This window comes from Pleurodeles waltl, chromosome 8 (genome assembly GCF_031143425.1).
Source record: "Pleurodeles waltl isolate 20211129_DDA chromosome 8, aPleWal1.hap1.20221129, whole genome shotgun sequence".
NCBI lineage: Eukaryota > Metazoa > Chordata > Amphibia > Caudata > Salamandridae > Pleurodeles > Pleurodeles waltl.
Genome location: NC_090447.1, coordinates 631,020,558 through 631,048,199, shown reverse-complemented (window position 1 = coordinate 631,048,199; position 27,642 = coordinate 631,020,558). Strand labels below are relative to the sequence as shown.

At 42.2% G+C, this 27,642-nt stretch overlaps 1 protein-coding gene across 2 annotated transcripts in view; it reads right to left on the bottom strand.

Annotated features, from left to right (window-relative positions):
- CNKSR2 (connector enhancer of kinase suppressor of Ras 2) overlaps window positions 1-27,642 on the bottom strand; it is a 1,907,760-nt gene that overhangs the window by 1,251,193 nt on the left and 628,925 nt on the right. For both annotated transcript variants that reach the window (XM_069204730.1, XM_069204731.1), the window contains exon 3: window positions 23,883-24,085. In XM_069204730.1, the coding sequence (XP_069060831.1) occupies window positions 23,883-24,085 (203 nt within the window). The remainder of the gene's footprint in view (window positions 1-23,882; window positions 24,086-27,642) is intronic.

Here is a 27,642-nt window from a genome sequence, read left to right as displayed (position 1 = left end):
ATGTGAAACAGGGAATTTTTATGATTAATTTTATAATCTTACCTGCATAGTTTTATCTTTTAAGCCACAAAGATCCTCTGTTGCAAGTCAGCATCTGAGGCAAGTCCAGCCTGCCTAACAGATATCAAGTGAGAGCCACAACAGGTACCCGCCTCCAGGCAGTGACTTCTGTATAACACTGCCTGGAACCTAAGTCTTTGACCAGCCTGCACAGTGGCTAGCACCGCGTCGTGACCAGCAACTCCTTGAAGTTTAATTTGCTGTTTGACTCGATTTTCGACACCACTAAATGCCGTTTCATTTTTGAGTCAGAGACTCAGGAACCACAACATCGCTTTTGTCACTTCATTTCTAACCAAAGGCCTCAACCGCTTCTAATCAGCTGCTCACATTTTTCGAGCAGAGACTATAATGCTGTATCCTGCATCCTCAATGCAGCTCTCGGAGAACTTGACGCTGTCAGTGGTTAAGACAATGTGGTTCCACCTACTGAATGACTCTCAATGTACTTTGAATTTCATTCAGAATTAATTCAAACAACATTAATTTTTGGTCATTAGTATTCTGGATTATTTTTCATGCTGTGCAATATCCATTCACCAACATTTCATGCTTTTTGCTGAGATTGAGATGTAATTTGTCGTATTACACTTTTGTTTTTCCACGTAACTTGGTTTAAATACTTTAGTTACATAGGGCCAGATGTACAAAGCCATTTAGCATTTCTTAACTGTCCAATTCGCTATTTTGGGCCATTTAGAAATGTTAAATTGGCCTTTGAGATGTACAAAGCCCTTTATGGAATCACAAAATGTGATTTCTAATGAGAAGATACTGCATTTTGCGATCCCAGAAAAGGAAATCGCACATAGGGATTTCCTATTTGCAATTTCCAAAGAACATGTATAAAGCATTTCCCATTTTACTTAAAGGAAAACGAGATGCATTTCAAAAGCAAAAATGAAAAGCTTTCTTTTAATTTGTTCTGAGCAGGCAGTGGTGCATGGGACGACTGCCTGCTCTGAAAATATATTTTATCTACCATTCACAAAGGGGAAGGGGCCCCACAGTGACCCCTTCCCGTTTATGAATGGGTTAGCACCAATTTCAAATTGGTGCTAACTGCGATTATTTTGTGACCGCATTCACGGTCACAAATCACATCGCACTGCGACTCGCAATTAGGAAGGGAACACCCCTTCTTAATTGCAACTCGCAAACCTATTTTGCCATTCAGTAAATAGATTACCGAATCACAAAGTAGGGTTTGTACATACCAAAATGCTTTTTTCACGTCGCAAACAGCCTGATTCTGCGAATCGGGCCGTTTGCGACAAGAAAAAAGCTACGTACATGTGGCCCTTAGTGCCGTCTGCCTGTCTCTGAATAAACATCTAGGTGGCTGACAGCTGGGCTTTTGTTGATTCCCCCAGACAGCCACACACAAAGGGGGTTGTCAAAACTGTAGACTAACCTGATGCCAGGCACGATCCACAGGAGCTTAAGCAAATATTCCAGTGCTCCTTCACTACTACAGGAGGCCCATACAAGTTCTAAACTGGGAACTGGAGGAAAGAGAGACTGCCTCATAAAGAAGAGAAGTTGTCACATCTGCTCAGGTCCATCAACCTTCTACTCTCGTATTGATGTATGTTCTTCACTGCATTTTCTGTGAGACTACCTTAAGTATTTTACACTTGTAAAATTAAGCACATTTACAAAGGTAGAACTCCACTAGTCACCCTCTATTGCATTCAATTTATACTATACATCAATACTGAATAATGTGTGCTAACATGGTACCTAATTTGTTCTGAGGTGTTTTTCCCTTTAATGATAACGTGAAGACTGTTCTCTATCTCTTTACATATTCCCTATAGTTGCTTAATATTCCTATTGGATAACCATGAAGTGATGTAGATAACTTTTGAAAACTCTTACCTTGCTGTTTTAAATGTATTTCCCTAAACTGACTTTCTAGGGCTTGACTAAATTCTCTGAAACTTGGCTTCTTGCTTATGCAGAAAATGGGCAAACAATAGTAAGGCTAAGTCTTTGGACCTTTGCCCAAATTTCTCTTTGTATTTTTAGTTTCAGTTCATTATATTAATAACACTTTCCTTCTTCCTCGTGCAGAGAAAATTGCGTTAGAATATTTGACATGCAACCGAACCATTCGCAAAAACTACAATTAGGGCTTACAAGGTTGAAGACTGCCTCAGTGTGCACACCAAAACAGAAACGATAATACAATGGTACTTAAGTTATTTTGTTATGAGCATGCTCAAAGTGGGAACACTGTCTTTCATCCTTAGAGGAAATTTGAAGTATGCAGCATGGAATTTGCTCATGCGCAGTGGTTATTGCACCATAGCTGGCGCTGCCAGCTAAAAGACTAGACTTTTGAGAGTCCATTCGCCAACAGGGCATTTGCCTTCATTTGCATTTTGGAAGTCCTTGAACATGGTTCTTTCCCCAGCAATTCTTGAGTAAGGGAACAAATGTTATTTTTCCAGCTTGATAACCTCTTACTTTATGCTTGATTTTACAGTGCATGGGGGCTACTGCATTCCGGACAGGTGCATAGGCGTGACTCTGTGGCCATCTGCATGTTGATGGCTCATCCTGGGCAAGATGGGATGGAGGAGCTGACACTTACACTTGAATTGTCTGAATACTGAGGCCTCAAAAAGGGATGAATAGCCCCCACCCCAGTAGTTTGTCTGGAGTCAGAGCAGGAAGGACAGAGATTTTGTACTCTTCAAAGGTCTCTCTTTGAAGTCTCCCCCACTTCAAAGACACCACTGGGTATGAGAATTAGACTTCTGCCCCTGCCAAATCAGTACCCTTCTGGACCTGAGGGCATTCTGCCAGAAAGAAATACTTCTCCGCTGCCAAAGGTACTGTCACTCTGCTAAACGTTGCTCTGCTCTGCCTGCCTTGCTGCCTCACTTGCCTGGGAGTGAGAAGGACTGGACCTGCATGTCTACATCTACAGAACGATAGTGGTTCCAAGGGCTTGCTGGATTGCCTCCTGTCCTCAGCAACATCAAAGACTTCACTCAACTCTGCTAATGCTTCTGGACTCTTCCAACTGTTGGACCTACCTGGCCAAGTGGTGACAATCCAGTCCTGGACCCTTGGAAGTGGGTTCTGCAGTTGTTTCTACAGACATTCATTCATCGCTATCAGTGCACCAATTGGAACCACTGTATCTCTCCACGACGCTGATGCATTGCCAGTGCTGCTGAGGACAAAGACGTAGCAGCACCAACTGCGTGGCTCTGAACTGACGCATTTCCCTCAGACCTGACGCATCACTTTTGGATCCCCGGCTGCCCGACTTGATGCCAGTGCATTGCCTTCATCGTAACGGGTGCGACGTCACACTGCTGCTCGAGGGTTTTGCATAGATAACTGAGCGACTCAATGACGACTACTCATGCCTGACTGTGCAGATCAGAACCGATGCATCACCTTTGCATCGCCCCCTCTGCGCCTCCCCTTGGATCCTCAATATTGATGCAAACCTCCACATAAGGGACTTTTTCAACGGGACAAGTTTGGTCCTTGTAGCCAGCCTGCACTCCATCATGGTCAGACTGAACTTTAAGATTTAACCCGGTCTAGTGCACCCAGATAGCCCTGGTTGGCATTTTACATTCCTATGTACTATATTTGCAGATCATATTGAAAAATTCTTATCTCGACTTTTATTGATGAGATTTTTGTCATTTTGGTCTTGTTTTGTTCCTTAAATTAAGCTCTGTTTTTCCAACCTAGTGTGGGTTATGTTTGTGTGATGTTTTCACTGTTTTACTGTTTTAAGTGTTGCACAAATACACAATGCCTCCTAAATTAAGCTTGCCTGCTCTGTGTCAAACTACCAGCGGATGAGCACAGGTTAATTTATTGTGTATATCTGACTAGGATTTTAGCTCCTGCTTGGGCAGGGTGCATACCTCAGCCAAGCAGAATACCATTTTCAAACAGTCAGCATCACAAATATGTTTATATAGGCACTACAGAGTGTGACTTACAATAATCAGTACTAATATTGAGCCCTATATATTGGTGTTATATCACTGGCTCCTTAAGGATGTTGGACCTATGAATCTGGAGCTCTGACCCCTCCTACTTGTCTCCCTACAACCGCTTCATCTGTTCCACCTCCCATGAAGGTGAGTTTGCAGCATAAATATTTTTCATTTCCATCATTGCAAACAATAGCTTTGGTACACAGTCTGTTTGTTTTAGGTCTGGCTAGATATGGATTAGCTTTCTTTCTAGCCTCATAATTTCAATAAACATACATACATATATTCATTCAAAAAGGGGTATTGGTCAGTCTTCTTCATCGACTGCCCTTTTCAGGTTTCATTCACATTTGTTCTGCTCATCACAGCATACAGCATGGGGTAGTGGGTCAGCCATTGTCTGTCTTACACCGAGTGATGGAAATTTCTCTGATTACATGTGTGTAGTTGCCTGAAAAGGAACACTGAAGTGACTGGGCGGGTTTGACTGGAAAATCAACACTTGCAAATGCCAAAACTATTGGCTTTCCCTTTGTTTGTTTAAATGCATGAATTACATGAATTATTTATTTGACTGTGTAAAGCGACGTGTCTAATGGGGTAATATTACATATTGCATATTACACTACAGCGACTCCCTTTGCCCCGCCGTTCAAAAATCTCTCAAATAGATGCATCCATATATATTTACTATTTTGCATACACCACTTTTTTAAGTTAACTGTTTTTTCTGATAGAACAGAAATGTATTGGGTATCATTATACTGCGTTCAAAGAAAAAACAGAACTTCAAATAAACGGTGTAGCCTCCAAAGGTCAGACATCTGTCTTTTTGAAATAAAATACACGTTTTCCTTTGCGACATTTTCTTATTCTAATTCATGGGATGTTCTATCTAGGTAATTATTCGTGAGTTTTTTATTTTTATGTCATAACAATATCAGAAGTATTCGCTTCAAACTATTAGGTTCATCTGTTTTGTTTTGAGATAATGAATAAAAAAGGAACATCGCGCAACACAGCATGATATTCAATTTAGACAAGCGTTTTAAACTCCATTATTAATGTATACGAGTTTAGTAACAAAACAATAACCAGGACACCCTCAGACATCTATGGCTGCTTTTAAACACGCATATACCTTTCTGAAGAATTACCCACTTTTATTAAAAAACCATACATAATATTTTAGGGTGGATATATGCCCTGACTACGTTTTATTTTTTAGCACGGTGAGGTATCGTGATATCTTTGCACGTGGAACTTTACACTGTACATTTTCTGCACACGTGATATTATGCATACTTCCTTCACTTTGTAGAGGTCTTCTGAATGTATTAATCATTACAGGAGGTATGAGGTCATTTACACTCAAGAATTTTACATTTTCACATATACGAAGTAGATCTATTGACATGTCGTATGTTCATCATGCCCTCTGTACATCGAGGAGAGAGATATAGCCTTCAACTTCCTCTGATGGCATATTCCGAGTCGAGATAAGAAACAAAATACAAATCCACAGACTGCACAGTTCAGTGAAAAATACGCACTCACGTGCAACCAAGATTCGCCCATTAAAACATATTTTAAAACACGTTTCTACAGTAAAAGCATTCCTAAACTTTTTTCCCCAGGTTAGTCAGCTTATACATTTACAAGAAAACCTTTGAGGTATTGTGAATGACGAGAAGGAATTCACAAAAAGGAGAATCTACGAACATACTTTTTTAAAGAAAAAAAATATAAAATCTGCGCCTCTTGTGTTCTCCAGCATACGACCAGAGCGCACATCAAGACAAATTCAATAAAACATACATTTTTATTATGTACATTCAATTATTTTTCAAATTGCACAACGAACAGGTCAAATCTAAGCTATGGACAGGTGGTATGCTCAAAGTATGCCCTTTTTTCTTGACGCGCAATTTTCCAAAATGCCTTCATGTGGGTTTGTCATTAATATCATTTTTTAACAAAACACTGAAATCAGTCTTGTGAAACAGAAATATCGACACTGTCTATTTATGGAACCACAGTGCAATTCTGACCCTGTAGAAATACATTTGAGATAAAGAGGAGGAGAAATGCAGAAGGCTCAGAGGAAGAAATTACTCCACAAAGCATGGACGTCTATTGACCAAAATGCCAGGGATAGCAGAAGTGACATCACCTTCCATTTAAGCTACACTTTCACTCACACACGTATGCTTACACATTCACATATACACACACACACACTCTTAAACATACTGTAACCCGCAAGCAACCACACAACATACAATTAAAAGCATTTTTTTCTACACCTCAGCTGCCAGACAGGTCATATTCCGGCTAATTGTAATCCATTCTTTACTACATTAATAGTGAACAATTAAATATTAATCAGGACCTTTTATTCCCTATGCCACTGCACCCGGTGCACCATTCAAATCATGACCCTGGTGCCTGCGAGGTAACAGTGCTTGTGACTGTTTGCTTAGCAGCAACATATAGCTATAATAGGTGTTCAGTGGGTTTCCTGGAGCTTTTTGCCCTTGTGCCACTGTGCCTTCTGCACCATGCAACGCGGTCATCTGGGGGTTTCCTTGGGGGTCTGTTCATAGACATGAAATCAAGGTTGAACCACTTGCAATGACCAGTGCCCTGCAGCACAGCTCCTGGGAGCTGCTCCTCTGGCTGGCTGTACATTCGATGAGAACAAGACACCTCCATCAGCCGTAGACTGAGAAGGGGGCTGCATTGAGGAGCGTTTGCAAGGAGCTGAGGAAAGGGGCGGCACTGAATCAGGTTTCTGCAGTGAGGCTGGCTGTACCTTCTCTGAGGAGAACGATAAATGATGACCTTTAATATGTATCTATGTATAAATTTATATAACAATTTTATGTGGCACTCAAACAAAAATTAAGGTACAAGAGAGCTTTATACTGCAACAAAAGATACAGTAGGGTTTACTTGTAACAACAGCAGCAGATGTGAGAGGGGCAGTCTGAAAATTAGATGTAGACTGAGAGGGGGGCGGTGTTGAAGGGGGTTTGCGAGGAGTGCTTGCGAAGTGACCCAGCCGCGATTTCTAAACAAGGGTACCGGAAATAGAAGAGACGAGACAGGACACAGGATGTGGCATATAGGCCAGCACTGCCGACCTTGGAACTGGGGCCCGAGTTCGTGTCTCAGCCTTGACTCAGCATCCTATACAGGCACGCATAGGAGAGCAGCCTCACAAAGGAGTTTGACAGATGAAAAGGAGTACTTGGGCCTTGGGACCCTTATAAAGACCAAACACAGGGGCAAAAACAGGAAATAGTGTGCAACAGTCAATAGAAACTAAGGAAAAGTAAGTAGCAAGCACACAAACCAATGAAAAGTAAAGGTGGGATGTAACCCCTTTTAAGACATATGAAACACAATATATTTCACAAGCACAGCACAAGTGCTGTGCAGGCGAAACCTAAAAAGGAAGGATGTCTGCTTTAACTCCCAGCACCTGTCCTAGTCACAGCCTTACACCAAAATCCATTTCTCCTCTCCCATCTTAAAGCTTTCTCTCAAGGGACACATTCTCAGGCTCAAACACCAGCGGAACTGATCTACCTTGACTCAAGCTACGTCGGCACATTGCCAACCACACTATAGTCACATAGGTTCTCATTATCCCAATTAGACTACTGGATTTGGGCGGCAGAATCATCTGTACTGCCGGAGACTGAGTCTAAACCCACACCATGTGACGCCTGTCAGCCTAACTAGCAGTGCCTCATCTCCACCCAAAAGTAGAGCTGATTGGGGAAACCGGGTGCATGACATTAATGACTACTCAGGGGAATCGTGGTCACTCAGATCTCATCCGTTTCTCTCAGTTACATTAGCCTCACATATGCAAGGACAATCAGAGGCAGAGTAAAGTTCAATAAAGTTTTATTGAAGTAACTGCATCTTAGATAATGAAGCATGCATTGCAAAAACTAGGATGATGAAGCACAACAGGACTAAAATGGTGACAAGGAGAGTAAAACAAGAATAACGCTACCATATTGTCACTAGGGTTTACAGGGATAGTTCCTACCTATGCTTTGTCAGAGCAAAGCAAGTTAAGCTCTAATTCTGCCCTTTAGGTTTCCCCTGGGAAGACATAATCCCTTTTACCTGAGCAAAAGGCCTGTAGTCTTCCTAAGCAGCTGCAGCAAAGCAATCAGAAATCAGTATACAGTTGTGGTCATCTGGCTGGAATCTCCCTCTAACATAAAAGGGTCAAAGTAGTGTTTTTATAATAGAACAGCTGATGTTCTAAGAAAGGATCCCTCCGTAAGAGTGTGTATGTTTTGTTAAACATTGGAGACAAAGCGTACCACTTTTGCTAGCAACCTATCTTACTGCAGCCTTGAGAAAGAACAGAGTGAAAGAAATGTCTTGTTTAAGAACGCAGTGCTGACCTAGGCGAAGAACAGCTTTTGACGTGTCAGTATGGCTACAGCACTGATATTACCAGCCCTATCAGTCTTCAAGAGGCTCTACCCAATATATGTATTCACAATCAGTTTGACACATTCCTATCACTATTTTCCTTGTCTATACCTCATGTAAGTTATGACTTACCTGTGCATCGTGTTTATTGAGCACACAGGGTTCCTATCATAGTCACTTCTATGCCTGATAAACACTGTACTATGAATACATATATTTACAAAAAGATAAAAAAGATTCAACGAAGCGCTGAAACCATTAAGCAGAAGAGAAACCTACCACTGGGCCGAGCCTCCTGAGTTAGCTGTTTGACAGGAAGAAATTCTGTTTAACGTGTAACATAGCAATTACCACAAGTTTTAAAAACAATTTCCATACAACAACCACCTGTCTTTTGTTGTTGGTTATGTGTGAGGTTTTTGTGGTATAAGGTAGTTATGCAAAGTGACTAATATGCTAAAACCACTCCAGCGTTGGGAAGAACTCATAGACTTTTTTGTGCACATTTACATTTAATTTATGATTTAAGAATTTTCCACGGATTAGAAATTCGGCTTCCATATATGTTGTGCATTGGACAACTATTGCAAGTTATGTTTTTTTCTGTTTTTCTGGATTTATTATAAATACCAATCAAATGGGAAAAGTATTCAAAACCGAGGAGTACACCTATAGAAGCATTTTTCTAACTTTTTTTCAGTAGTTTTGACATGTAACTTCCCTATACCGTTTTTTTTTCTAAGCCTTAAATATGTGCTTCGGAAAAATTGGTCACTACTCTGGTAAGTGCACATTCTACCAAGTGCTCAATGTTCTGTATGAGAACCTAGGTATGATCTTTACAGCTATGCGTATAAATAATTTCTCTATGTGCTTTAAGGAACCTGAAGACCATAACCTGCATGGGGGTCCATCTCTTCTGCAAGTCCTTCGGCGATCGTAACATTTGTGAAGCATGTATAACTGGAAGCAAGAAATGACATCCAAGCATCAACGAAGCAAATGCACAGTGGGTAGTAAAAGCAAAGGTTACTCTTGTTGGAGTGTGACTTTTATAATCAATATTAACATGAAAAGCTTGCAATGTAATATCTAATGAAACCGCATAAAATGTGTTAATGTAATACTAGTGCACGCGTTTGAAATGTACCCATGGGGTGAGGCCACCAATGTATGTGATAATTAATGAATCTGACTAATAATGAATTAATAATGTACTCATGTATGATTTTGGATTAGCATTAAGAGTTATGTGTTAAGGTTCTGCTAAATTAATCACTAGGCCTTAGTTAGCAAGGGTCTGGGCCTAGCTGCCTGGTCTCATATTAACTGTGTTTTTCTAACGTACAATGTGCTGTTTTTCTGAAGGACACGAAGCTGTACTTTTCCAGGAGCTAGAGATATGTGTGTAGCTGTAGTAAATTCTTTCCCATGAGACCCGACTTGCTCAAGAAGACATTCTTGCGGAATGCAACAGTGTAATTCGCAACAGGTGCAAGGTCGCCTAGACTAGGAGAAGACAATGGAACTACTGACTGAAGAGGACTATCACAGGAGCTAATCAACTGCATGAGAACTCTCTTAAGTGAAAATTCTAGTAAGGTGTGTGACGAATCATTGGACAGAGATAACGATGCACCAAATATTGCCCAATGGCAAATGAGAGACTTGTTCGACAACTTTAATATAACGGCTTGACCCAAGGAGAAATCTCCAATTCTTACTCTGCCATTACCAGACATTCTTCCTTGCCATTACGTTGCTATCCCTTGCCTTTCTGAGAGACTTTATCTTATACTTTAAATCATCCTTGCCTTACCCTCTGCCTGATATACACTTCTCCTACTTATGAGGGAAGACCCGACTGATGTCCTGAGGACAAAGACTGACACTGTATGCTGCCCCATTTGGATGGGTAACTATCTGATGATAAATTGTAATTGGCTGTTTGCCTTTTCTTTCTAGGTACCAACTGCTCTTTTGATAGAGACCATAGTTAGATGTTTTCCAAATTCATGTTGCTAAATTGTTTTGCATGAAGCCCAACATGTGGATGCTAATTAGAGGTTAGTTAAGGAATTCACTAACATCGGGTGCAAATAGACAAATGACTTAATTCTTGCTTTGTTGAATAATGTACTAGTGATACTCTGCTAAAGTTGATTCATGTTGACGTCGTGCTTTGTTCTAATGTTTATGATCTATGCATTGATAAAGTCTTATTCGAGTTGCCATATTGTAGTTTTGTTGATGTGCTTACTGATACTGAGACTAATTAATATGCTAGTAGATTGTAACAAATAGGGAATAAATATCCTAAATCTTACTAGATTTGTGTACTTATTCATGGCTGAAAGGTCATGGTGTGTTTCATTCTTATTAAATGTCATTGATTAGTTTGATTGATTAGTTATTGTGAAATATTGATTAGGTCATTGATCTATTGATTGAAATGATAAACGGATATCTCGTTCTGGGAAGTCCCCAAACGCGGTCAAAAGATTCATTGGCCTAAAATGAGTCCCCTTGTAAATTAAATTAACAAGGTTTGGACGCGTTATCAGTTCTGGTAACAGAGGACGGTTTCGGCCCTTTTGGGCCCTAGGACGAGGGACCATTGTTTGAAAATTGGTTTTGAGACAAAGCAAATTGGAGAGATGATGTGCCCCTAAGTCCCAAATGACTTTCCCGGAATCTCGGAGCATGCCGAAGTGAGTTGGGGTATGTTCTCGGCGTTCTAGTGATAGTGTGAGTGATGTAGGGTTTGCGCTTGCACAGCTTATGCATACCACAGGTGAATTGTGAGGTTTGTGAGAATTTTTAGGCCAGGTGATGTTTTAGTAGGAGTGTGGATACTCCGCAGTATGAGAGTAGGGAAGTCGGCGAACTTCATGTAAGTGTGGCGCTTTGCGCTCAAAAATTGTCCACATGGTTGTTGGTGATGCACAGACCCTGCGTGGTGTAAGACTCCGGAGTATATTGGTGGTTTATGTTGTAATTTGTGTGGTTTAATAGGTCAATCAGGCGTAGTTAACGAGTCGAGTTTGAGTCAAAGTGAGTGAATGAAAACTTCGATGGAGATTTGGTGAGTTCTAAAGTGCACTAGGACAAACCATTGACAAGTCGGAAGTAAAATTTGCGGGTCAAATTTTGCTTGCGAGTGCGGTATCTGAGAAGGAGAGAGTAGCTGCTGAGGCTAAAAGCAAAATCTCTGTAAATTTCTGAAGAGATTGTGTTACCCTTCCTGTAGTAAACCGGCAAATTTGAGTTTTGTTAGTGGTCGCAATATATTGCATTAGGTTTGTGCGAATCGAGAGTGAGGAGGACAAGCCGCAACACTTTGTCAGCCGCAATGTGTGTGAGTGTGACGTCATTGGAGCCGCTCTGGGATATGTCAGTTAGTGAGAAGGGTCACGCACGGATTGGCAGCCGTCCGTGAGAGGCAATTGGTAGAGAAGGCGGGTGAGTTCTGGGAATTAAAGTCACTTCCTGATTCAATTGTAAACAAAATATAGGATGCAAAAATGAAGTTTTTCAAGGCTCTAAGGAGCGCTTTGAGGGGAGATGTGTACATTAGCGCGAGTGGGGGGGAGCCTACACCGCCAGAGGATACTCCGGCTTATGCCGTAATGGAGGAAAGGGGAGTCGCGCCATGTCTTTGGCTAAAGCAGTGGTGCAAATTGACAGAGAAAGACAGGTGTTTGGCGTTTCCGGAGCACGGAGCATTCAATATAATGATCTTAGAGAAGTTGCGGAAGGCGTTAAATAAACAAAAGCCACCTCCGAGGCCAGCACAGTTTGAGGCATTAGCAATTTGGGATTCGATGGCCATACAACAACGGCAACAGAAATTTGAGAGGAGAATAAGGAAAGCAGAAAAGACGCTAGCAGAGGCTAGGTGGGATAGTGAGCACAGGATGTGGAGAAAGGAGATAACAGATGGAGTTAGGAAGTTTCCAGCAATAACTCAAGAAGCCGGAACTCAAGGAAGAAAGCCACTTGTAAAACGAATTAGGGTTCTAGCAAAGAAAAGGAGACTAAGAAGTCTTGGGCAGAGGCAGACGACTCGGATGATGATGAGTTCCTTAATCAGTTGCTACATGATCGACCACCACCATATGCCTTAGGTGATAATAGACCAAGTACTAGTGCAGGTCCTGTAAACTCGACACAGAATCAGGGAACAACAAATGCAGCACATGTAAATACTGTTGCGACACTAGCTCCAGTACAGAATAGTGTCAGTGTGTCTACTGCTCCAGGGATGTAGACACAGCTGCAGCCACTGCCAGTTCAGAGGCTTTCTCCTGATGTCCCAATGTTAGAGAGAACTACGAACTTGATAGTGCCGTCTGATCCGGCATATACGAGACCAAAATTAGTGCATATTGAGCCAACTCCACTTTTACTGCCTCAGGCACAGCAACAGATGGTTCCGAATTATACTTCAGTCACAGGACCGCAGTTAGCTACAGCACCGATAATGAATCAGAATTTGAGAGCTAATGCTCCACAGGGTCTGGGAAGCAGGCAGTTGCTAGTCGCCATATCCTTACCGATTACAGTTGGTGCACCAGTACCATTATATGGCAGGAAAAGCCTAGTGTATGCGATCAGGGAGTAATGACCCAAGAAATGACAAGAGGAGGGTTCGTAGGGAGCTCTCAAGGGATGACACCAGTGGAACAGACAATGGAGAGATCCAGATCCCTGTTAGACTTCAGTCCAATAGGGGTTCCTCCAGATACCATGAGACACTCAGGTTTGGGACTGCTGACTCCGCAGATCTCAAGTGCAAATGTACCGCAGACACCGATAATGCAGGCTGGAAATATCTTGTTGCAGGGTTGAACAGCGCAACAACTGAACGAATGGTTAGACAAGTTAAATTCACCACAAACCACCCCTGTGACAGCAGAGAGGTCAGAAAGAGAAGAGTACCTGAACTATGTAAGGTTGGGCATGGAAGCAGCCGAGCTAGTTGAAGGAAGCATGGGAGTGAATAGACTAGAGTCATACACTGAAGCAGAGTTAAGGTATCTGTGCCCAAATACGGCATAGACCTAGACAATACAAAACATCTGAAGAGGAGTTATAGGTTAGATTTTGAGCCTATGGATTTTGATCACATGAGGTCTACTGGGATGAAGGCACACCTTAAGGAAATTCTGCAGAGTGCACAAGTTTGAAAAGCCTTAGAGAAGTGGGAAGGCAGATGGGACAAGAAAAGAGAAAAAAGGAAAAGTGACTGCTTGGAGCAGCAGCAGGCGAAATCAGTGCCTGACACCGGTACAATAAAAATGCTACCTATGAGAGAGGCAGCTGGAGGGGTCCTTGTCCATGTACCATGGTCCAGAGGTGACATTCTGTCATTCACAAATGACTTTCCCAGGCTGAGGGAAAAGCCAATAGAATGGTATCAACAGACGGATAGGTTTGTGAAGCTTGCGAAGTGTCTTTGGGAAGCCCTGAATACCCTGTTTGAAATTATAGTTCCAGCTGATTTGTGGATTGAGTGCAAGAGAAGTGTTGATTGTCTGACAGCGGAACCGGCAAGGGACAGAGCTACAGGAGTACTGCCTCCGGATGTAATGAGGTACTACTATAAGGTGACTGAGTTTTTGAAGCAGAAGATGTCGCCGCAAAATATTGATTGGCAAAAGATTGATCGAACGGCGCAGGAAGCCGAAGAGTCGATACATGCCTACTATGAGAGGTTGTTAAAGGCATTCAAGCACTACCGTGGTACAGAGGTCACAGAGGCAAAGGACATGAATCACCTTGTGCTCAGGTTTGTTGAGGGATTGAGACCAGAGATTAGCCAGTGGATTAAGAATCGTTTGATTTGCTGGCTTGTGAAGCCAATTGATGAGGTGTTGCAGTATGCAAGTATTGTAGTGACAAAATTGAGTTGAAGCAGAGAAAGTTGAAGGAGAAGGTGATGGTGATGCAAATTAAAGCAGCGCAAGCAGGGATGCAGGCAAAAGCGGTTTCAACAGATGGTGCAACAGCCGCAAGGAAACAGGATGTTTCAGGCGCAATTGAGAGGCAGAGGTCGAGGAGGTTTTGTGAACCGTGGTCCAGATATGAATACCGTAGTGGGTCAAAATGATGTACAGGGAATGAAGAAGGTGTTACCTTGTCATGCTTGCGGGGGCGTTGGACATTGGACATTGGAAGCAGGAGTGCCCAATGATGGTGCAGGAGGGTGTTGTTCAACAAAGCAATGATGTCAATGCATTCCAAAATGTGAAAGGATCAAGCATGAGGGGTCAAAATCCGAATTTTCAGAATAACATAGTTCAGATGCAGGGTCTCCAACCCTTGCAACAAGTGCAGATGCCACGTGTACAACCAGTGCAGATGCAGCAAGTGCAACAGCAGATTCCCATTTGCTAGACAGCAAATGCGGTTGCCCTTAGCACCAATGGGACAGCAACATGTGATGCTTCCTCAACAGGTCACAGGTCAAGGAATGAGTCAAAATAATGCAGTACAACAGTTCCCATTGCTTGGTGAGAATGGAATAAGCGATGAATGGTCGGATGACAGTTCAGATGGCGAGGAGTGTAGACTTGAGGCGTCCCTAGAAGTAGATCAGAGAGGGCCCTACGTGCAAGGGAAGGTAATGGATCACAAAGTTTCATTCTTGGTTGACACAGGAGCTACACGCTCTACAGTCAGAAGTGCAGAGGTTCCGAAATTGCCCATTTCGGGACGTGCGATAAAGGTAGTAGGAGTGGCAAATCAGCTCCTGACTAACCCGATTACAGATCTGGTTCAGGTTGAGATTGGTACCTTTCAGGGATTGCACAGATTTGTGGTTTGTGACTCAAGTCCTGTGTCCCCACTGGGAAGAGACTTACTGTGCAAGATGAGGTGTTCTATCTCCTGTTCCAATGAAGGAATTGAAGTGCAGACAAACAGTGACGATGAAGGGGATGATGGTCAGATCTCAGAGCCTGAGAAGGAGACCACAGCTGACGAGTACCCCCTGATAAGCTTCTTTCCAATGTTCACAGTGACTGACCTGCCAGCAGATTTGTAGGGGACAGTAAAGGATAAAGTGTGGGACTTGACAGGAAAGGAAGTGGGTCTGATAAAAGGAGTAGAACCAGTTAAGGTCAGTGTAAAGCCAAATGCTGTGTTCCCCCAGGTACCACAGTACCATATGGCACAAGATATCCCCATACAGGTAACTCAGATAATTGCAGACTTTGTGAAGGAAGGGGTCCTGAAAGAAGTGATGAGCAGTCCATGTAATTCACCTATAATGGGACTGAGAAAGCCTTATGGGAAGGTTCGAATTGTACAGGACTTGAGGAAAATCAATGACATAGTGGTGAAATGTTTCCCAGTGGTGCCATATCCAGCTGTGATCATGTTCTAGGTTCCCTGTGATGCAGAATGGTTCTCAGTGGTTGATTTGTCCCAAGCATTCTTTTCTGTCCCTCTTCATGAGGACAGCCAATTCCTTTTCAGTTTACAATTTTTGGACAAGGTCTAAAGTTGGTGTCGAATTCCCCAAGGGTTTTCAGAATCACCTTCCATCTTCAATCAGATATTGAAGAAAGATTTGGAGTCACTGGAATTGCCTTTTCAATCGACTCTAGTGCAGTACATTGATGATTTGTTGATCGCATCTAAAACGAGAGATGATTGCAAATACAATACCATTGCCTTACTGAACAACTTGGGAAAGAATGGGCATAAAGTGTGCCCAAAGAAGTTGCAATACTGTCAGAAAGAGGTGAAATACTTAGGTCACCTAATTGAGAAAGGGTCAAGGAAAATATCCAAGGAAAGAGTGACCGCCCTATTGCAGATGAATCCCCCAACGACACAGAGAGACGTTAGGATGTTTCTGGGAATGGTGGGCTACTGTCGCCAGTGGATCCCAAACTTCTCAGTCATCTCCAAGCCATTGGTAAGACTGACGGTTAAGGAGGTTAAGGATGGGCCAGATGTCATTACTTTGTCAGAGAAAGAGATGAAGGCGTTCATTGAGCTAAGGGAGTTTATGTGCAGGGCTCCAGCTTTAGGTATGCCTGATTACACGAAGCCTTTTGTCCTGTTTTGTCATGAATGTGATGCATGTTCTTTGTCTGGCCTAACACAGGTCCATGGAGGTGCAAACCGACCAGTACCATATTTTTCGGCTACTTTGGACCCAGTTGCAACAGCCTTACCGGGTTGTCTGCGTGCAGTAGCAGCAGTTGGTCAAAGCCTCATGCAGTGTGAAGGCATAGTGATGGGACATCCTTTAACAGTTATGGTCCCCCACTCAGTTGAGATTTTGTTAACCGGTACCAAAACGTAGTACATGACAAATGCCAGACTGACAAAATATGAAACGATCATATTGGGGTCACCAAATGTAACTTAGAAAAGATGTACAGTGCTGAACCCGGCAACTTTGCTTCCAAATGAAAATACAGAAGTTGAAGATGCTGATGATGTAGAACATGATTGTCTTGAGGTAACAGAAATGTGCACCAAACCGAGGCCCGATATTAAGGATACCCAATTGGAAGAAAATGACCACATTATCTTTGTTGATGGCTCATGCTTGAGAGACTCAGTAGGAGTGCTGAGAGCCGGATACACTGTGGTGGTCATTACGACCCTGGCGGATTACTTCCGCCAGGGCCGCGGGACGCGGTGGCACCGCCGACAGGCCGGCGGTGCCCCGCGGGGCATTCTGACCGCGGCGGCTTAGCCGCGGTCAGAGAAGGGAAACCGGCGGTCTCCCGCCGGTTTCCCACTGCCCCCAAGGAATCCTCCTGCGCCGGCTTGGGGATTCCGACTCCCCCTCCCGCCATCCAGTTCCTGGCGGTTCTCCCGCCGGGAACCGGATGGCGGGAGGGGGAGTCGCGGGGCCCCTGGGGGCCCCTGCAGTGCCCATGCCAACGGCATGGGCACTGCAGGGGCACCCGTAAGAGGGCCCCAAAATGTATTTCACTGTCTGCATAGCAGACAGTGAAATACGCGACGGGTGCAGTAGCACCCGTCGCACCTTCCCACTCCGCCGGCTCGATTACGAGCCGGCTTCATGGTGGGAAGGTCGTTTTCCCCTGGGCTGGCGGGCGGCCTTTCGGCGGCCGCCCGCCAGCCCAGGGGAAAACTTGGAATACCCTCCGCGGTCTCTGGACCGCGGAGCGGTATTCCTGACGCGCAACATTGATGGGCGGCCTCTGCCGCCCGTCAATGTTGGAATGAGGGCCCGTGTGTACTATCACTGGTATTCTAGAAGCATCCTGGCTTGAGAGAGTGTATTCTGCTCAAGTGGCTGAATTGGTTGCTCTTACTAGAGCTTGCCACTCTGCTGCTGAATTGAAAGTTAATATCTATTTTGATAGCAGATACGGATTTGGAATTGTTCATGATTTTGGCCAGCTATGGTCACAGAGGGGTTTCCTGACCTCTTCTGGTTCTCCAGTGAAAAATGGTGAAAGAATTAAGGAGTTGTTGCACCCGATTCAGTTACCTCACGAAATTGCCATGGTGAAATGCAGCACTCATGTGAAATCACAAGACTTTGTTTCAATGGGATATGGATATGCAGATCAAGTCGCAAGGTTTTGTGCATTGAACTGTATATCATTCAAGGATCAGTGGGAATTGTTACCTGTAACAGAAAATGAGACATGCACAGGTTACGCTTTAAGGGTGGTTGACACGTTGGAGGAATTGAAATTGTTGCAGGGACGTGCCAGCAGAGATGAGAAACACACTTGGCTAAAGATGCAATGTGTACAGAGACCAGATGATTTGTGGGTTTCAGATGAGGGGAAAATAGTTTTGCCGAACAGTCTTCTGTCACAGTTTGCAAGTTTTTACCATGGTCAAGCACATATCGGGAGAGTTGCCATGGTCAGGTTGTTCAAAATTGATTGGTTTAACCCAAAGTTCAGACAAGCCACAGAAGTGATTTGTCACAGGTGTATCATCTGTCAGCAGATGAATGCGGGGAAAGGGACAGTGGTGAATTTGAGCCACATTGGGAGAGCAGGAGGTCCATTTAGAAGAATGCAATTGGATTTTATTGAGATGCCTGTGTGTGGAGGTCTGAGATACGTGTTGGTGATTGTGTGTATCTTTAGTCACTGGATTGAAGCTTACCCTACACGTAGAAATGACAGTCTCACAGTAGCAAAGCTGTTGCTTAGGGAATTGATTCCACGTTTCGGGTTTCTGATCTCTTTAGAATCAGACAGTGGAAGTCACTTCAACAACGAGGTGGTTAAGCTCTTGTGTGCAGAATTGAACATTGAGCAGAAGTTGCATTGCAGTTACCGCCCTGAGGCATCAGGGCTAGTAGAGCAAATGAATGGTACCCTGAAGTTGAGAATGGCAAAAATGTGTGCAGCTACATATTTGAAATGGCCTGATGCATTGCCTTTAGTGCTAATGTCAATGAGAAATACACCCAACAAGAAAACAGGACTGTGTTCTCATGAAATGCTCATGGGCCGAGCTATGAGGCTGCCCGCAGTGCCTGCAAATGCTCTTGTGAATATCACAGATGATATGGTGTTGGACTACTGCAAGGGTCCGGCTGATGTGGTCCGCTCTTTCTCTCACCAGGTGGAGGCCACCACACTGCCACCGATAAATGATCCAGGTCACAATCGGAAAGCTGGTGACTGGGTTGTCATCAAGAAACACGTGAGGAAGTCGTGTTTGGAGCCATGTTGGAAGGGGCTATATCAAGTAATACTAACGACTACTACTGCTGCTGTGAAGTGTGTGGAAATTCCCAACTGGATCCATGCCAGTCACACGAAAAAGGTGACGTGTCCAACTGATGAGGAAAATGAATTGTCGAAAATAACAGCTACAGAAAAGGTAGTCTCAGAGCCGGAAAGTAATCAAAGGGGAACTGATACAGAAGGAGAGCCCGTTGAGGACGGCTTGGTCACCTCAATAAGAGACGAGACCCGGAGGGGTGACGGTGAGCCTATCTCAACTGAGGCTCCAGGAGGACCGACCCTGAGAGAGGTTCTCCCAGAAGCAGACAGATACGGTATTGAAGTAGAGCCCCTGACAGACCCAGAAGGCAAAGTAGTTGAGGCGGAAGAGAGTCAAAGTGTTCAGACTCCTCTTTAGCAAATTGCAGGTCCATCAATAGAAAACACCATAGAGGAAGAGAAGGGCGACGAGCTGCCATAAGGAAGATCAAAGACAAGAGAGACGCTGAAAGGAGACAAGTGGCCAGAATCGCAAGTGACAAAAGGAAAAGTGGTTGTTGAAGAAACAATAGAGGAAGAGGTTGATACAACGAGGAAAGAAGATCTGAGTGAAGGAGAATTGCAAGGTGAACGCAAGTTGAAAAGAAAGAGAGTAGAAAACAGAAGGTACGCAGGTCCTGAATGGGCATATACAATGTCAGCTGAGTGGCACCAAGAGTTCTTGGCGTTCTGTTTTGATCGAGAAGTCCCAGGTCAATACTATGGTAGCTGAGTCTGGCTAGAGAAAAGACTGTGTTAATGCGAAAATTGAGTTGAAGAAAACTGAGAAAAGAGGCTGAAAAATTACCGAATGTGACACTGTTAACCTGAATTGACTTTTGAAATCTGATTTTGACAAGCTGCTAACCGGAATTGACAAGGATCCTGGGAGTGAATGTGAAAGCTGTAAATAATTGCTGAAGAAAGACTTTTGGTTGCTTTACCTTGCTGAAGAAGAAAAGAAGAAAAGAGCTTTAACCATCCTCTGTTGGTTGTTGTTTGAACTAATAGTAATTCACTTTCTAATTCTCCACAGATCATGGCTAACACTAGAGATGATAATAAGGAAAGTAGGCATTGTAAATGTATGGGTGTTGTTTTGAGCGTCGTATGTGTGATACTCATTATAGTTCTGATTGTGGGAATGCCTTTGGTGGATAAGAGTGAAACTAACAATGCTACAATTCCTGAGACCGCTGCTTCACTAACAGCTTGGGAGAGGTTTGAGCAGGACACGAGATACCTGCATGAGGGAACTAACACGAAAGGGGAACTATCTACTAATGTTTTCTATCGCTTGCTGAGTGAGTATGTTGACACTATGGATGCGAAAGATTGTTATGTGTGTACACAAATTCCTGTTTCAGTGCAAGAGGGAGTTACCTACCATAGTTTGCCTTTAACGTATGGGATAAGCTGTAGTTTGTTACTAACACGATTCTATAACCAGGAAGAGATTCAATACTTTTATTCTAACAATGATCTTGTGTTTTCTTATGTTCCTATCATAGAGGATTTAAATAGTGTAGGCAAATACTATAACATAAAATTAGTTAATTCTTTGAAGCGACATTAACAATTAGTACATCTTATGCACACTGCAATAATCTGACATGTTTGCTTACACCGGTAGAGAAAAGCTTTCTAGATCACACGGAAGATAGAAGAAGGGCATTGAAGGGGAAGTTGGAGAAAAGATTGCAGCAGCGAGCTTTTGTAAATAGTGAGAGCTATAGTGCAATTAGGGAACAAGGGAAATTAGCTTTAGATGCACTACACGTAGGCAAGCTTTGCATTACGCGACCAAAGTCATATTATGACAATGTGTTTGTGGGAACGAGAGAATGTAAGCATGTGTTTTTGTTTCAGAGAAAGTGGACGGCCATGTTAAATGGACAGGATCCAGCGATCCCTGGGATCTATTATATATGTGGACTTAATGCTTATTACCGTCTTCCAAAGGGATGGTATGGGACATGTTATTTGGGGCTAGTTTTCCCAAAGATATATCAGTTAGAGGATTTGAAAAAGTTTCTGAAATTTTCTGAATTACATCGTACTAGACAAAGGAGGGAGAGTGCTGCTGGTTAGTAGGAGACATTTGGGGCAATAATTCCTTCAGTGGGAGTTATCTTGAACTCCATAAAGATTCGAAAGTTGTCTACTATTGTGGATAACATGCTGACACATTTTACAGGAGCTATATTCCTGATGGATACTGAACTTGCTGCGGAGAGGACTATGAATCTTCAAAGCAGGCTTGCTTTAGACATTCTTTTAGCGAAAAATGGCGGAGTTTGTAAAATGCTTAATGAGCGACATTGTTGTGCCTATATTCCTGATAATAGTAATGAGATTAGAAGTATGCTTACTAACCTAACAAGAGATAGTGCAGATTTGAAGGAACTGAAAGAACCTGGAGTTTTGGAAAAGGTTGGAAAGGGACTTGCTAAAGTGGGAAGTTGGTTTAGTAATATTTGGCATGGGATATTGGGAAAAATAATACAGGGAATATTGATTGTTTTAGCTTGCTTATTTGGACTATGGCTGTCATGCAAAATTTGCAAAAGAATAAAATTGAAAAGGGTGAAAAATAATCAGAGGAGGGAAGAAAAGAAAAGGGAGAAATTGTTCAGAGAAAAATTAGACAGGGCAAAAGTGGGGGAAGAAATTGAGAAGAGGGAATTTTGAAGATGAATAATTTGTGAAGGAAAGGTTTGTGTGATGACAAATGTCATCAGAGGAAGGATTGCTGGAGTGTGACTTTTATAATCAATATTAACATGAAAAGCTTGCAATGTAATGTCTAATGAAACGGCATAAAATGTGTTAATGTAATACTAGTGCATGCGTTTGAAATGTGCCCACGGGGTGTGGCCACCAATGTATATGATGATTAATGAAACTGACTAATAATGAATTAATAATGTACTCATGTATGATTTTGTATTAGCGTTAAGAGTTATGTGTTAAGTTTCTGCTAAATTAATCACTAGGCCTTAGTTAGCAAGGGTCTGGGCCTAGCTGCCTGGTCTCATATTAACTGTATTTTTCTAACGTGCAATGTGCTGTTTTTCTGAAGGACACGAAGCTGTACTTTTCCAGGAGTTAGAGATATGTGTGTAGCTCTAGTAAATTCTTTCTCATGAGACCCGACTTGATGAAGGAGGCATTCTTGCGGAATGCAACAGTGTAATTCGCAACAGGTGCAAGGTCATCTAGACTAGGAGAAGACAATGGAACTACTGACTGGAGCGACAAGTGTAACTTTTCTTACCTGACATTCCACCCGTTGAAGACGTCAATCACAGGAGCCAATCAACTGCATGAGAACTGTCTTAGGTGAAAATTCTAGTAAGGTGTGTGACGAATCATTGGACAGAGATAACGATGCACCAAATATTGCCCAATGGCAAATTAGAGACTTGTTCGACAACTTTAATATAACGGCGTGACCCAAGGAGAAATCACCCATTCTTACTCTGCCATTACCGGACATTCTTCCTTGCCATTACTTTGCTATTCCTTGCCTTTCTGAGAGACTTTGTCTTATACTTTAAACCATCCTTGCCTTACACCCTGCCTGGATTGAACTTCTGCTCCTTATGAGGAAAGAGACTCTTCTTACTATGCCCTGCTGAGACCTACCTGTCTATCCTGGCTGATGGCGAATCAACTGATGTCCTGAGGGCGAAGACTGACACTGTATGCTGCCCCATTTGGATGGGTAACTATCTGATGATAAATTGTAATTGTCTGTTTGCCTTTTCTTTCTAGGTACCAACTGCTCTTTTGATAGAGACCATAGTTAGATGTTTTCCAAATTCATGTTGCTAAATTGTTTTGCATGAAGCCCAACATTTTGATACTCATTAGAGGTTAGTTAAGGAATTCACTAATATTGGGTGCAAATAGACAAATGACTGAATTCTTGCTTTGTTGAATAATGTACTAGTGATACTCTGCTAAAGTTGATTCATGTTGATGTCGTGCTTTGTTCTAATGTTTATGATCTCTGCATTGATAAAGTCTTATTCGAGTTGCCATATTGTAGTTTTGATGATGTGCTTACTGATACTGAGACTAATAAATATGCTAGTAGATTGTAACAAATAGGGAATAAATATCCTAAATCTTGCTAGATTTGTGTGGTTATTCATGGCTGAAAGGTCATGGTGTGTTTCATTCTTATTAAATGTAATTGATTAGTTTGATTGATTAGTTATTGTGAAATATTGATTAGGTCATTGATCTATTGATTGAAATGCTAAACGGATATCTCGTTCTGGGAAATCGCCAAATGCGGTCAAAAGATTCATTGGCCTAAAACGAGTCCCCTTTTAAATTAAATTAGCAAGGTTTGGGCGCGTTATCACTCTCCACCTGCAAACATCTTTTTCAACCATTTATGGCCTCCTACTTTAGAGAACAGATTTATGACACAGTAATCAAGAAAATACATATCTGAAGTACTCGACCAACAATCTTCACGTTTTCCACAGAACAGGCTTGGCACACAGACTTTTAATCAACAATTTTGACTATTAATTTGCTACTCAGAGTTTCCAAAAATCCAAGCAAGCTAAAACAACAAAAATCATTGACTTTCCATTTAGAAATGTGTTACTAGTCAAACAATGTCAGAATTTACCTGTCCAGCCAAGCCAGGAGGCTTTTGGCTGCTCCAATGAGGTCTACTACTGACGTCAGGAAGTCATTCGGTAATTTTCGGCTACTTTTTCCATCATAGTGACCACTTCTCCTCCTTCCAGTTATGAAGTTTTGCAGGTTTTTTGCAGATGAATTTAATTTGTGTGAAAGAGTTTTTAGATTTTCTGTTTCCAATCCGTAATTCTGCAAAGGAAGCGAAAATACTATCAATGTACACAAAAATAGAGATCGAGGTCGGTTCGCATTTTGTATTGTGAGAGACATTTTTGTAGCAATAGTATGAATTGGCATTGCTATTTCTGCCCCATCTGGACCACAGACTGTGTCAGCTGGCTGTGGATTGTCAGTAGAGAGCTCATGGCTCTACCTGGAATAGCGATTCTCCAAATAAAGGGACAGATTTCCAAGGCCCTATCCCCATCGAAGCATCACTTTTAGTGACGCTCCGGTGGAGCTGTGCAGTGCGCCACATTTACAAGGTGGGCTAAGCCACTTTTTGTGGCTTAAAGCTGCCTTGCAAAGGTGGGCTCCTTTGACGGAGTTTTCTGCGTCAGTGGGGTCTGTGTTGCTGTGTTTCACCACAACACCCATTGCTTTTAACATTGCCACAGATTTACTAGAAGGTGTAAATCGGTGGCAGCGGCAAAAATGAACATCACCCCATGAACGTTAGCATGCCACAATGAGGAGAAATAATTTTATTCCTCCTCGTTTTTTGCTTTTTCCATGTGTGCTGTAATGTGTAGCACACATAGAAACAGCAAAAGGCTGTGATTGGTTGTTTATGTGCAGGAAAGTGTCCCTTCATGAACATAAACAATCGTTAAAAAATTACGATTTGGCATTCTGCAGCACACACAGAAGTGCCAAATCGACACTGTAGATTGTTTATATGCAGGAAGTGACACTTCCCTGCACATAAACAATCATTCCCCTCAACGCAGACACACTTGCACTATTGTGAAAGGATGCCTGCGTTGGCGCAGGCTGCTTAATTTAGGGGGAAAAGCAGGGGTGCGCTGTATTCCTGTAAATACGATGCACCCCTGCAAAACTGGTTCAGCACAGCATTGCTAATTTTGGCGCAGCACTGCCCTGCTCCAGTTTCTTGTAGATCGGGCCCAAAGTACCTAGAGAATCTGAATTTCATTAAAAACACAGAGGCGAACATTATGCAATTATCATTTAATGCTACTCTTTCTCTTTAAAATGCACAACTTGTTCCTTCTTCGAATATGTTTATACGATCCTTCCATTCACAAAATATCTTCTTCCATGGAAGCATCCATTGCCCAATGATGTCTTACTGATTGCTCTCTGAAACAAAAAAGATTTGCTAAACAATCTTTTTTCCAAACAAATTAAAAGAAGAAGTATACCAAAAACTCCTTACAGCATTTTCTTCCACATTTTGTTAACTTATATATTTTACAATACCTGTTCTCTGAAGACAGGGAGTGGTTAGTGCTAGCCTCTGTGTCTTTCATGAAATTCAGATTCTCTAAGCACTTTATTTGGAGAATGACTATTTCACTACAAGACCGGAGGCTATCATTATGCATGTTTGTAGCCCTCAAAAACCAGATTTGCCATATGCTCAATCAGTTTACCATAATGATTTGTAAAAACAGATGCATTTGACCAATCAGCTGCTCTCAAATTATCTTCCAATCTCCCACCTTTCTAAAAACCTTGACTTGCCATTGCTCCTCTCATTGAATGAACTTTACATTTTTGTAAATCGACACCTGCTTGTTGCATAGTAATAGCTCCAAATGGCTTTATGAAAGATATCATCAATTAATTCACTCCATCAGGGTGATACTCCTCCATTCTATACTCATACTCTTTCATACAACCTACCGCACACAGTTCCTTACATGCATCAAATTTTGGATAACAAATAGTTTTCAACATTGTCGTAACTATTTTAGTAATATCAAATGCCACTCCAAAAGGGTCATGAACTCTGTTACTCACCTCCAAAGCTTTCACATCTAAAACTCTGCAACATGAAAGTAGACACAATGAGGTTGCTAACTTCATAGTCAGCCTTTTACACTCTAAACACCTATTACTAGTCCAAGAGCTCAACAAAGATGGAACCATATTGACAATGCATAAAACCGTATATCTTGTCATAGGAGGTCTTCAAAATGTCATACTTTTCAGCACCCTCCAAACCAACACATTCTTTTCCACACTGCAACCATCAACCTGACTGTCCAGCAGACACTGCTGCTTTGTAGCAATTTATAGTTTTCTGACTAAGGGCCTGATTTAGATTTCAGCGAATGGGTTACTCTGTCACAACAGTGCTGTCCACCAAAATATAAATTAAATTATTTCCTATGGAATTCATTTTTGGCAGACTCCATCACTGCTGTGACTAGGTAACCCATATGCCAAGAACTAAAACAGGCCTAAGCACTCTCTCAAATTGTTCCACCAGAAAATTAACTACTTCTGCTATACACGGGATCCAAACTCCTTTCCAAGCATCAATGTACCCATACATTCCAAATTACCTTATAACGTCTTTGAGTACCTGGTGCCCAAGATTCCTCAAGCAATTCCTCTGCCTTTTCCGAAAGTCCTGACAGTACTGAAAATCGCCTGACACTTTCCAGCCAAGAAGGTTCAAAGCCCCTGTTCAAACTACAGGATGCTTCTCTCCATCTAATCTATGTTTCTCAACAGACACTCTTCCACTGGAAGCTAAAATGGTATTTTGCATGCAGATTCCAACAGTATTGGAAACCAGGCCTATGATACCCAGAATGGAGTTCCCACCACCAAAATACATTATTCTCTCTTCACTTTCTGCAGAACTATTTGAATCATAAAAAAGAAGAAAACACATAAGCATTTATTTCTCTCTAGCTCTGTATAAAGGCGTCCACTGCTAATGCACTCAGATCCGGCATCCAACTGAAATAATTCTTTAACTGAAAGGTTAGCCCGCTTGGAAAGAGATCTATCTCCAGAGGATCCCAAATTCAATCTAGTCTCTTGAAGTAATCCTTTTTCAACTACTAATCACTGTAGTTCTTGAAAAACCTTGAATTTCAAACTGCAGTTACATTTTCCTTACCATGCAGATATTCTGCTCTCAGACTGATTTTGTGCTCCAAACAAAATAGCCAAAGTTCATTCCCCAAATCCGTCACTCCTTGTGACCTTGTGCCCACTAATTGATTTATATATGCCACTGCAGAAACATTGTCTATCTTTAGCAAAACTGCTCTGCCTTGCAAAATTTGTCTGAAACTCCTAAGAGCATAGAGACCTGCTGTCAACTTAAACAGTTTATATGATGCTCTTTTTCCAAATTTGACCTCAATTCACCACTCTCCACCCAATTATGAACACCGACCAGTCAGACTTACATTTGTTTCTGGAACAAAATCAGGAGTACAATAAAAAATTGCTCATCCATTCCAAACATCCAGATTCTCCAACCACCAAGTTAACTCCATCCTTGACTCCTGATCCAGAATTATTTTTTTCTCCCTACAATAGGCCTGCCTGTAGTGCTCTTGCCTTTGTGTCGGAGTCAACACAAATTTTTCCCTGTTCACAGTAAGGTCCAAGCTTTCCAACAAATTACTTAACACCACCAACGTCTGTAGAAATTGATTAAAAGATTGAGACATAATCAAGATCTTGTTTAGTTAAATGATCAACTGTACCCCTTTATCTCTCAAGTAAGCTACTACTGCCATCATTAACTTGGTGAA